Genomic DNA, 12,310 nt, shown 5'->3' with positions numbered 1-12,310 from the left:
TGGAGCAGGAAAATAACCTCAAGTTCCTGGTATAGAAATGTTCCATGTTTCCAATGAGGGTTTTCATTGTTGAATATAAGAATGAGAAAACATATAGCAGATGGAGCAAATTACATCTGCTGAAGAACCCACCTTCTCCCATACAAAGCTGTCTGTCTACATCTTCAGCTGAGGTCCTCCTTCTTCAGAGGTTAGGTAGATGGCTGTCAGAGAGAACAGGGCCTTTTCTGTAATGGCACCCCAGTTGTGGAATTTCCTGCTCAGGCAAATTTGCCTGTCAGCATCATTCCTACGTTGTAGTAACCTGCTGTTGCTGTTTTGATTTTTGCTTGCTATTTGTTAGAGCTTTTAGATTATTTATGTATTTGTGTACTTATGGTTTATGTTATCTATATATTATGTATCTGTCATCTGTGTGTGTTTAATTTTATAAACTGCATTGAGCGCTACTTTTGGAGAAAAGCCGAATGTAAATCTCTTAAATAACTAACTACAAAAGATAATGAGAATGCTAAAACATTGGTGGGAACATTTTGACTATATGATCTATTCTAAAATAAGGCAAACTCTTCCTTTGAACCTTACTAAATGTGTAGGTTGAGTTAAAAATAATGCACTGTGCTCTCTTCCATTGGAGGACCTTCACCTAGCAGTTTTGTCATTCCTAGCAGTGACAATCAAATCTATTACGTTCTCCCCAAAACATTTCTGCTGCACCTTGTACAAACCTGAACAGACGTGTAAGTGGATCTTATGGAAGTGTGCAGGCCATGATCTCTCTAATAGCATTCATCATTTCCTCCCAATAAATATAAACATATATTTTTGTGAGCCACTATGAGACTTCAAGAAAAGGCAGGATAAACATCCAAACAAGAAAAAGTCAGAACAAACCGATGGACAGAACCAACCAACCCATATGGTCTGTCATCTGCATTTCGGAATGTGCACCTACAAAAAATTACCTGTAGCTTTAACCTCGTCCTTGTCAATTTCACAGATTCCTGGTGTCACCAAAGATCGGCTTTTTTCCCCCTCTTGTTGTTTTTTGGAACCAACGCAATCTATGGTTTCCTGCTTAAAAAGGAAGTCCCATATCTATCCGTTGACACTAGGCTACAGTAGCCTTTGAGTTCTTCCCCTCTCATGCCAGACTTCCAGCAGCCAACTAATTATTTTTTTCATAGCTTTTCTGGCTTTTGACAGCTAATGAGTACATTTAAATAAATATATACATTTTGCAGCTCTGCAGATATGTTTTCAGGGAATCATGAGCAGCAGATATATTCTCTTTAAGTGTTAGATAGCTTGCTTTACCTTGGTAGTAATAATAACAATTTCATTTCTCTACTGCCCCATAGCCGAAGCTCTCTGGGCAGTTTACAGCAATTCATAAAAAATATAAAATATAATAAGACATAGTAAAAATAGTCTAAAAAAAATAACGTAGAAACATTAAAGCAATGTAAACAGCTAAAAACAATTTTAAAAACCAATAGCTCAGGGTTGGCAACACCTGTTTTGGACTACAACTCCCATTGGCCATGCTGGCTTGGACTGATGGAAGTTGTAGTCCAGACCATCTGGAGGGTGCGCCAGTTTGCCTGCCCCCACTTTAGCCGGTCTATGGGGCATAGTAAATGCGTGCAGCCTGCTAGAAACCCTTAAGCCGAGAGCGTCCCGCACGTGTTGCTGCGCCGTGGGGGTTCAGTGTTAGGCAGCTTGGAAGGTCAGAAGGGTTGCTGAAAATATGTCATGCGTAATTGGAATATATTTTTCTCTTTTTACACCTTTCCCCAAGTCCCCATGTGAATCGCTCAGTATCTTCACAACGCTGCTGTATTTGCATCTCTAAAGGCAGTTCTCCGAAATGCCTAAGGAACTTTGAATAATGGATTATCACTGGGACTGTTACGCACCAGGATTAACGTGATTTACTGTTTACTTTTTTTGAATGAGCCCTTGTGGGTGGGAGGTATCCGCTGGAGAGCTTTTTGATAGATGGGGGAAACAACTTGTCTAATGACGATCCAATGTGTCTTTGCAAATGGCCTGCCTTGACCAGCTTTCGGCATGTGGGGCGCAGGGGGGGGGGGATCTTGTTTACCCTTTGAGGACCTGTCCAGCATCAGCTCTCTTTTTCTTTTCTTGTACAAAGTGGAAGTTATTTAGCAGATTTATTTTAAGATGGGGAGAGTGGTGAATATATTTATTGGCTCTTGCATTTTCTCAGACCTGGGGAATTCTTGCTTGGCTATTTTGAGGGGCTGCTCTTGGTCACTCTCTGGTATGTATGTAAAAATAAGTTTAATTTACCTGTTGCTAGAACTGATAAATGTGTGGTGGCTGCGCTCTAAAGGTGTGCTACAGGCTAAAGGGAGTAAGATCTGTTAAATTGACAAAAGACCTATAATACAGAGGGGGAGCGGGGATGTATCAACACACCTACCTGTATCTTTGCACTGTCTTTGGGAGCGGTGGCAGGGGGGCCATCGTTCAAAACGTACCGCTACACCACTGTTCCTCATGTATTAAAAGCACATGTGAGGGCTGGCACAAGGCTACACAGGCTAGCACTACTGCACCGTCTGGACGCACTATTAAGTAACCAGGATCCCGAGCAAATCGGGGAGAAACCTCATGGGGAGATCTGCAGACAGACATCCCATTCTCATGGCCTCCAAGCATGCAGCCATCAGGGGACACATGGCTGGCAAGTACATTGGCAGCATTGGGCAGGGCTAGTCCAAAGCATGTGTGCCCACCCACCCTCTCCCAGGAGTTTAATGAGCAATTGGGTTTGTCTGAAACCTCCCCCCCCCCTTGAGAGAGAGGAGAATTACAATAGCAGACAAGGTAGACCCTTCAGTAGTATGGAATAGCATGATTTGTGTTATGAAAATAGAAGTATCCACATGCGCGGCCTTATTTCCATCTGTGAAATGTTGCGGAGGAGTCCGCATCTTCTCTTGATCCTCCTGTTTTCACCTGAGCCCTGCAGTATAATGTGAGGATTGGCAACGTCTGCCATAAATTAAAGTTGTAAAGGAAAGTCATTTTGAGATGGTGTTCGTTGTGCCATAAATTCATGATCAAGTGGCAAAGATTTGGGGATCCGGTGCCGCGTCTCTGGCATAGAATCGGGGAACGTTGTGGTTTCTTTTTGCTATTTGTCATGAAGGTTGTTCTCCTCTTGCCTTCTTCAAGGAAGGGGGCACCTCTGAGATGTAGCAATTTTAGGAGCCATGTTGGACAGAATGAACTCCAGTTTTAAAATTGAATCCACATGGAATAAACACCCAGCTTTCAATAATCAACGGCTCTGGAACTTTAAGTAATGAAACTGTCTCAGTATCCCAGTCTTAACTCTGAAATGAAGGAGAAGATAAAATTCGAATTCTGGTTGTCTGTGGGCTTGTTTTAAGAAGATGCTACAAATGAGGCATAAGGTTCACTAGGGAATGTAGTGGAGTTTGGGAGTTATGAAATGAGAAATTATGGACTTTGAAAGCAACCTTTCCGTGATCATAACATACAGCCGCTGCAACATTCAGAATCAGAATTGTATTAGATGCAATTTTTAAGCATTCAGCAATCAGTAGATTTTTTTTAAAAAAAAAACAACCCAGCAGATTTATATGAAAATAATGAAAAAAATTACAGCAAAAACAATGATTTAAAAAATAGTTGGCAACTTTGATCAAATAGTTTTGAGATAATTCTTTTAGTACTTTAATAAGAATCCTGCCTTTGAGTGGGGGTTGGGCGGCATCACTCAAGATGTCAAAAAAAGCAGTGTCTTGAATGCATGGTACACACTCACATATTTGGTTGTCTTTAAAATTCCATTTGGATTTAGGAGAATTAAGGGGTTCCTATCTGTATTCACTGAAGGGTTTTCAATTTCATTTTGGCTATTGAACTAAAAAATGTAAACTATTGCTTTGTTGATCTTGTTCTTGACCTGAACTGCATTATGAACTGAGAATGTGTTCTTAGTGAATTGTTAAAAGTTCTTTGAAAACTTGTAAATCCCTGTAATTTATGTTCCCGTGGCCTTCACTGCTACTTTTTTGTCCTTCTGGTTTTAATTTGAGTGCAGTCTTGCCTGGGTGTGTGTACCTCTAAATGCTGATTTTTTGAAGTACAATTTACAGTGGTCCTAAATGTACAGGAGTTTCCTCCAATACTGAAAAGCTTAATTTGGGTGTTGTTGTTGTTGTTGTTGTTGTTATTTCCTTTGGGTGGATCAGATGTTGACCATTCTCAGTTTATGACCAAGATTTTGTGGAACAAGCGAGTAATTTAAGAGTTTCCCTGGAAGAGATGTACAGAATTATAAATCCTGCTTGTGTAACAACAGTTCCATTTATCTAAACAATTCCCCTTTTAAAGTCAATGGCACTGATAATAATCCAGATAAAAGAGCAAATGGGAGACTGTTTCTTCGCCGGGCTCACTGAATCCATCTGCAACGTCCACCCTCTTCCTTGGTTCTGTGTTGCTCACGGGTTTTTATTGTTGCCCGTACATCTGGTGGAGGCGCTTGGTTAGAGACACCCACCTTTTCCCCAATCCCATCTTCTGCACTTCAGCAGCTTGCTTTGTCTGCCTCTGTAGGTCTTTGCTGCCTCGTTGCAGCGTTTTCTTTCTCTCTTTTATGACATCTAGAGTTAAGATATGTAAGGTCCTCATTGTGGCTTTAACATGCTCCTATGTTATCGAAGATTCATTTTTCCTGCACTGATGCAGCTATTGCGCATGAAAAGAAGTTGTGAGGATGAAATTTCAAGCTGAAAGTTCGGAAAAACTTTCAGATTGGCTTTTCCTGTTAATTAACCTTTTTCTGTAGCCTTGTTTTGTTTCATGGTACCTTTCTCCGTCCAGCTGATCTGGGCGGTCTGTCCCAGTGGCTCTAATGTTGCGCTGTCTGCATTTTCCAGGTGATCATCCAGTCCGGCCGCCACCCCACCGTCTTGCAGAAGCTCTGCCAGCTGCCCTTCCAGTATTTCAGCGACGCTCGCCTTGTCAAGGTGCTCTTTCCAACCCTAATAGCTGCTTGTTACAATAACCCACAGAACAAGATAATTCTGGAGCAGGAGATGAGTTGTGTCCTACTTGCCACGTTCATTCAGGTACATCGTTTGCTGACATATCATCTGCCTGTATCCCTTTGCTTAACCATTTCTGTGCCTACGAAGTATAAATGCCTTACCTTCAAATCAAACAAGGGCTTCTCTTTTTACGAATGAGGAACTTACATATGTCTAAGAGTTTTCTTCGTCAGCGTCTGCAGAGTGATTTGGTTCACCCTAAATACTACGTTTCATTTGCAGGACGTTCTAGTGAAATTTTGAATGACTTGATATTTAATAATGGATGGGCAGTTTCATGAAATACACATTAAAGAGCCTGTTTGACAAACCAGTGTACATTTTAACGCAATGTAAGTCATACAAAAAGACAAATGATGCTACATATTTATATAGAAAACAGTACTTTTTATATTATGGATATTAACAGTTTAGGGTATAATTTACGACAGTAAGTCAGATCTTGAAAACTCTAGTTTCTATAAGTAGTCGTTATTGCTTGCGCAGGTAAAGTTTTGCAGTATTTTTTTATTATTATTTTTTACATGCCGGTATGCTATTTAACTCGCAAGTTGTTACATCGTATAATATTTATTTCAACATTGGCACAAGTGCACACACATGATATAAAAGCAGTTCTTGATGCAAGGAAACTGTTATCATGCTTTAAATCTGATGAAATTAATTTACTCTGGAGACGTTGTTTTAATGTATAGATGATACCATATCAATACAATCCGCTAAGTGCTATTCTTGTGCCGCTACCTAGCACCACTGCCATGAATTTCAGTGGTGCGTATCAGGAAGTGGAGCTTGGTGAAATTATACCCAGATAACTTCAACCAAATAGAGAAAATAAAGTATTTTCTTATGGTTGTCTTCCTTTTTTATATGTAATTGGCCCAACTGTAGGTTACCAAAATAGCATATGAAGACTAAACCACCTTGTGAACCTTTAGGTACCTGCAGAGATTTTATCACTCAAGAAATTCAGGTTTTATAAAAATGTTGTAACACAATTTATTTATCATTTATTTATTTACATTTATTAATATGTTCCCTGGGTGGCATAAAAATAATAGTCACATTACAGTAAGAGCACAGTAAAAGCAACAAATAAAAACACTATGATAAAATTGAAATGGCCAGTGAAATTAGAGACCAAAGAAATAAAGCCACAGAGCCAGATCAACTAAGCAGAGAACAGAGGGATAAAATGCGTTCGCACTGAAACATTTTATCTTCTATAACTTGTATTTCAGGGGACAGGGGGCATAAAACAACAATTGTTTGGGGGAAGGCACTGAATATTTTCCATGGTGCTTTTGCTAGTACAAGTTAGAAGCAGATGCTGCAGAAACGAAACGAAACAACACGAACGACCCAGGAGTGCTGGCCCTGACTCGGATAATTAATTGTTTGCTTTCACTGAGGAAGCGATTGACATTCAACTATTTGATTGGGGAGGCCTGGCACAAGTCAGACGGAGCTTTAATTTTACCGAGCATTAATGCCGGCTTGGATTTCTGGTTCACATGAACTTATCCAACTCAGCAGCCTGAAGATGTCTTTGCTCCCCCTAGGCGCTGGGGAAATTGTTTAGCCATCACAAATAAAAATCTAATATAATAATATTAAACAAACAAACAAACAAACAGCCTGTGTAAAAGGCAAGGATTCTCTTCCCCACACCCACCCATCCAGATACTGCAAAATGAAAAACAGATTTGCATTTGTTCTTAAATTTCAACTTGCTATCATGGGGAGACATAATCTATGCGCCTTCCCGAGGCAAATATCCTATTTGGTTCTGCAAGGAGAGTCCTCCCTCGATGGGGGAATGTGAGATATCTGACCCCAGGATTGGGAAATAAATGTTTACCATATGGGAGAATTGGGGGGCAGCAGGGGTGGGGGGGTGAATTGGTCTGGTTGCATGCTTTGGGGGATGTATAAAAATGCACTGAAATACAGAAAACATTGAAATGTCTTATTACTGTAATAATACAGAATGGAATTATGCTTTACCCTTATACCGCGAATGCTTTTCAGAAAGCTTCTTTCCTGCCATAATGTGTTACAACAATTCCTTTTTTCCCCTCCCCTCTTTCTTATTTTTTTGGGGTTTGTCATTGTTTCTGAAACTTACTTGTGTTACAAGTGGATCACAGTATGACTTCAGCAAGGCTTCTTGGAGCCAAGTTTGAATCTGCTGCCTAGATGCAGCCCTCTCCGTAGTACATTTCTCTGTTTAAAAAAAAACCCTCCAGAATGAACCCGACGTGGTGATTCTGGTGGTGACTCCTGAGAGCTGTGCCCATGAGGCAAAGGTGCTTTTGTGGACAAGCAGGTGGCCCAGTTCACTACCGAACGAATTAGAACCGAAGTAGGGCAAAAGCGCAAGGTGTCCTCTATGCCAAATCCTCTCTCAAGCAAATGTTCTTCATGTCAGTAGTTCCTGCCCTGGGCTAGGAGAGTACATGTTACTTCTTCGGCTTTTGGAACTTGGCATAGCAGTTCTTTCAGTCCGGCCCCGTGCATAAAGTTCAATACAGGATTACGTCCATATTGAGACATGGTGTGTAACTGTCCAACAGTATTTCATGTTCAGTTATGGCCTTTTAATAAAAATATTCTCCAAATGGAGGTAAATACGTAATCAATAAAATAATAATATTGTATTTATATTGTATTTGGTGTTGTTCCCTGCCTCGATCCAGAGGGAGAGGCGGGTAATTAATAAATAAATAAATAAATTATTATTATTAATATTATTAATGAAATCAACAAAACGAGAAAAGCAATCAGGTTACTATTTCAGTCAGCAGAGGCGATCAGAACTTACATCTCTAACTGGCATATTCAGCAGTCAAGTGATAATCAGACTGAAACAGTCTTCAAGGCTTCCTTGAACAGACCTTGCAGATTTCTTGGAAGTATGAAGCTGCCTTATAGTGAGAGCATTAATCCATCTCGCACAGTGTTAACTGCACTGACTGGCAGTGACTGTCCGGAGTTTCAGACCGAACTGTTTCCCAGTCCGTTTACCTGGGAACTTTTTAACTGAAGACGCCCAAGTTGTGAACCGCCCAGAGAGCTTCGGCTGTGGGGTGGTATATAAATGTAATAAATAAATAAATAAATAAATAAATAACTGAATCTGGGACCCTGGGCATGGGAAGACGATGGTTACCTATGAACTGTAGCCCCTCTTTGGAGGCTACAGTTCCATACTACCTGGACTATAACAGAAAAGGCCTTCTTGACCATCACACTGATTTTGCAATAAGAGGCAAATGCAATAAATTGAGTAACGCTCTGTGAATATTTGTGTTTATACAAAAAGTATTTGAATGAAATCTCTGCAAATCTTTGATCAGAACAATGAAACATGGGTCAAACAGAATTATTTTCTGCTACAAATCCAATAACCATTAACATTTTATATAGTAGGTTAGATAAGCATTTCTTTGAAGTCCTAATATCCTATAACACAGCTGAAACCTTTGCAAACATTTCATAAATATAAAATCATGCATTTTGGTTAGCCTGATTTTGCTTGTCGCAGAACTTTTGTTTCTGATTCAGGTCTAATGTGCTGCAAGCAAGCTAGAGTCTATTTGGATTGTGGAGTTCTGACTTCTAAATGGCGCGGGGTGTTAGGTTTTCTTAATCTCCCATCTGCAAAACTGAACATCACGGGGTTTTGTTTCTATAGGATTTCACACAAAGTTCAAGCCAGACAGATAACCAGACTTGCCAACAAAGGGGTAAGTATACTATGTCAGTATATCACATTAGCGGTTCCTTAGCAGACAGCGTGGTGTATTGTTGCCGTTAGGCGGAGAGCACTCTGAAGTGTCTGCTGCTGCATCCTGCTTGTCATGGAGAGAATCGCCTTAGGAAAAGCCCGGGCCTTGTGAGGGAAAGGGCTGCATGCAGAAGCTGGGGGATGAGTTCTTAATGAAGGGCTTTTCAGTCAAACAAACACCCTGCGTAACCCTAGAGGTGCCGGGCGGTCTTCTGCTAAATCACTTCTGAAATGCTGCTTGTGTGTGGAAAACAGCCCGGCCCGCAGGAAAAACAACAATGGGTGTTTTAAATATTGCTTATACTGTTATAAGCCGCTTTGTAAGATTTTTTCTCTCTCTCACTAAAAGACGGGTTATAAATGTATTAACTTAAATAAATAGTTCTGTGTTGCCTTCAAGCCTTAAGGGATTTACTATGGCATAAGCTTTCTTGGACTGGATCCCACTTCATCCAAACGTCGGATGAAAGCCTGATGAAGTCCACAAACGTTCACAACGCAATACCTGCCCACTGAGGACCCTGCTTCATGCATCCAGTGAAGCGGACTCCAGTCTGCAAGAGTTTATGCCATAATAAATCTGCTTCATCTTCAGAGTCCAACGAGGCTCTGTGTCTGGCCCTCTAGGCGTTGGCCCACAGCAGGGTCAGCTGGGGAGGGGAGTCCTGGCCCTGCTCTTGTCTCCTAGAAAGGCTCAGATCAGCGGTTCACTTCGACAACTCCCAAATCACGCTGCAATGTATCTTTCTCCCGTGAAGCCATTTTACATGCCAAGCAAGGGTCACCTTCTCCAACCGACATATGTATTATTATCTCATTGTTGCTATAGCATAGGAACCAGCTGTGATGGCCGTCAGCACACAAGGAGGGGGAGGAAAAAAGGCGGGATATAAATGTAATAATAATAATAATCCCTCCCCCTCCCTTGTCTCCTCCATTGCCCTCTACCCATGGAGGGTGACTGTGAAGACAGGAGCCTCCTCCCATCCCTGTGGGCTCTCCACGCGAATCATAACGCTGGTTCCGAATCTCCTCCTTACGCGTTTATGGTTGTCACTGTTGGAGTGCCTGAAGAGGGCCGTTGCCTCTCCCCGGTGCTGCCTCCAATGTCCTGGCACATCCTTGTGGGGGACGCAAGGTTTGCACACAGTTTATAGGCATAAAATCATAGAATCATAGAATCATAGAATAGCAGAGTTGGAAGGGGCCTACAAGGCCATCGAGTCCAACCCCCTGCTCAATGCAGGAATCCACCCTAAAGCATCCCTGACAGATGGTTGTCCAGCTGCCTCTTGAATGCCTCTAGTGTGGGAGAGCCCACAACCTCCCTAGGTAGCTGATTCCACTGTCGCACTGCTCTAACAGTCAGGAAGTTTTTCCTGATGTCCAGCCGGAATCTGGACATCAGGAAAATCCTATAGGGCCAAAGTCCTGCACGAGGTTCCCTCGATGCAATCTGGTAACCAACCGCACACTGTTGGCCTTCTTTGAATGTGGCCCCCCATGCGGAAGCTCAGAGGTGAGGAAGATGTGCTTTTGCTCTCCTCTGTGCACATGGGGTGGCGGGAGGAGAGGCGCTGTCCAACCGGGCGGGCCGAATGAACAATCACTACAAACGACTGATATGAAAAAGCTGCACACTTACCTTAGAGGAAGCCCCATTGAACACTTCTGAGCAAACAGGCACATTGGAAATGTGTAGAGATTTTTGCCATCCCATAATTCATTTTACGACAAAAGAGTTCCAATTAAACCTTTTCTGTTTCTGTTCTACTTGGCAGAAAAGCTCTTCAGTCCCCAAGATTACCTGGAGCTCTCTGTCAGGTTCCCACTCCAGACCTGGGAAGAGGCCCGGCAGTTCTTCCTGAAGAAGGAGAAAAAATGAGGGTTTTGTTGCTGCTGCTGCTGCTGCTGCTGCTGCTGCTGCTGCTGTTTACATTTTCAAAGCCTCTGACCCTTTTTAACGGTTAGGCAATTCATCGCGCTCTTTAAGAAGATGTTCGAAAGACCCTTTTTGTACTAAAAATGTAGATATTGTAGATAAATATGTATAGATATATCTAAAAATATAATTTGCACTATTTCAGTCAGAGGAATTGTACATACTTTAAAAGCCTCTTTCGTTGTTTGAAAATAGGTTTGTTTGTTTGTTTTCCATTCATATATGCTACACCTGCCTTCCCCAGCCTCTCCCCCTTCTGATGTGTTGGACTGCAACCCTCATCATCCCCAGCTGGGAATGGTGGGAGTTGTAGTCCCACACATGCAAGTGGCACCAGGCTGGGGAAGGCTGTGTTACACCCCGGGTCCTTGTACTTCATACCCTGCGGTGTAGCATCTGTTGCACTGCAAAGCTGCTGACGCTGCTTCTGAAGGAGGACTGTGGCCAGGGTTGGCTGGGAGGCCCTCCAGCGCAAGCGCCATGGAAGAGAACGGGTGCTGCGCCAGAGAGCTGTATTACTCCTGCTCCTGTTCATTCCAGCGGGGTTTGCGCAAGAGGATCTCCCATTGGACTAAAGCCCCGTCTCATAGTCTATGTAACTTGTGATCAAATAATTTATTCTGTTTTTTCGTCTGTTTTGTATAAGTTTTTATACAAAAGCTCCTGATGTGTTCAGTTAGCACAAAATCCTAAATGTATATAAGAAGCTATGGAAATTTAATCCAAACACTGGGCTGGCCTCCCAGAGTCCCCTCCAGAGGTGTGGGTCTACAACCTGTCCCATCATCCCCTGCCAATGTGACCAGTGGCCGTACTGGCTGTGGGTGTTGGGGGTTATAGGATGGGGAAACTGCGCCAGACCATCGAAGCCCTCTTGGGCGTTGTTTCCAGTTCACTTCAAATTTTGGAGTCTGTTGCAGAAAAATATGTACATTTTTACAACGGCTGTTCTGAAAAGTCTGTAAGCATTGAGAGTTTTCACTAAATTTATTAAAAGCAAGATTACAACTGGTGTGGTGGTGGTGGTTTTGATTGTTATTATTTGCATTTCTATACTGCCCCATTGTCAAAGCTCTCTGAGCCATTTACAAAGATTAAAAACATGAAAATACAGTATAAAAGGTTTTTTAAAAATCATTTACATAAAGCACACAAACAATATACAAAAACAACCTTGAACAGTCAGCCAGAACCATAGGACAGATCCAGGACTGCTTAAAAACTCATCGTTAGCTGCCAAATGCCTGAGAAAAGTGACAGGTCTTACCCTGGCACCGAGAACATGTTAACAATGTTGGTGCCTGACCCTGATTTAGCCCGTCCACAGCCTCCCCTGATGAAGAGGAGGAGGAGAACAGCGAGTGTGCTTTTGCAGAAGTCCTGTAAGATATTAGTCCCAGAGATACGAGGACCATGCATGCCTGTTTTATGAATTCTCTGATATTCTAAATCATGTCAAACGTA

The 12,310-nt window shown here is 42.0% G+C and overlaps 1 protein-coding gene across 1 annotated transcript in view; it reads left to right on the top strand.

The window, feature by feature from the left end:
* The window catches only part of SCAPER (S-phase cyclin A associated protein in the ER), a 156,715-nt gene extending 144,863 nt beyond the window's left edge, over positions 1-11,852 (top strand). Inside the window, exons 30-32 of the mRNA XM_063142209.1 lie at positions 4,944-5,135; positions 8,812-8,863; positions 10,686-11,852. Coding sequence (XP_062998279.1) covers positions 4,944-5,135; positions 8,812-8,863; positions 10,686-10,789 — 348 coding nt within the window. The 3' untranslated portion in view covers positions 10,790-11,852. The remainder of the gene's footprint in view (positions 1-4,943; positions 5,136-8,811; positions 8,864-10,685) is intronic.
* Positions 11,853-12,310: the final 458 nt, after the last annotated feature.

The sequence above is a fragment of the Elgaria multicarinata genome, chromosome 16 (assembly GCF_023053635.1).
Source record: "Elgaria multicarinata webbii isolate HBS135686 ecotype San Diego chromosome 16, rElgMul1.1.pri, whole genome shotgun sequence".
Classification (NCBI taxonomy): Eukaryota; Metazoa; Chordata; class Lepidosauria; order Squamata; family Anguidae; genus Elgaria; species Elgaria multicarinata.
Note: the sequence above shows the minus strand (reverse complement) of the source record. Positions and strands in the feature narration are given on the sequence as shown.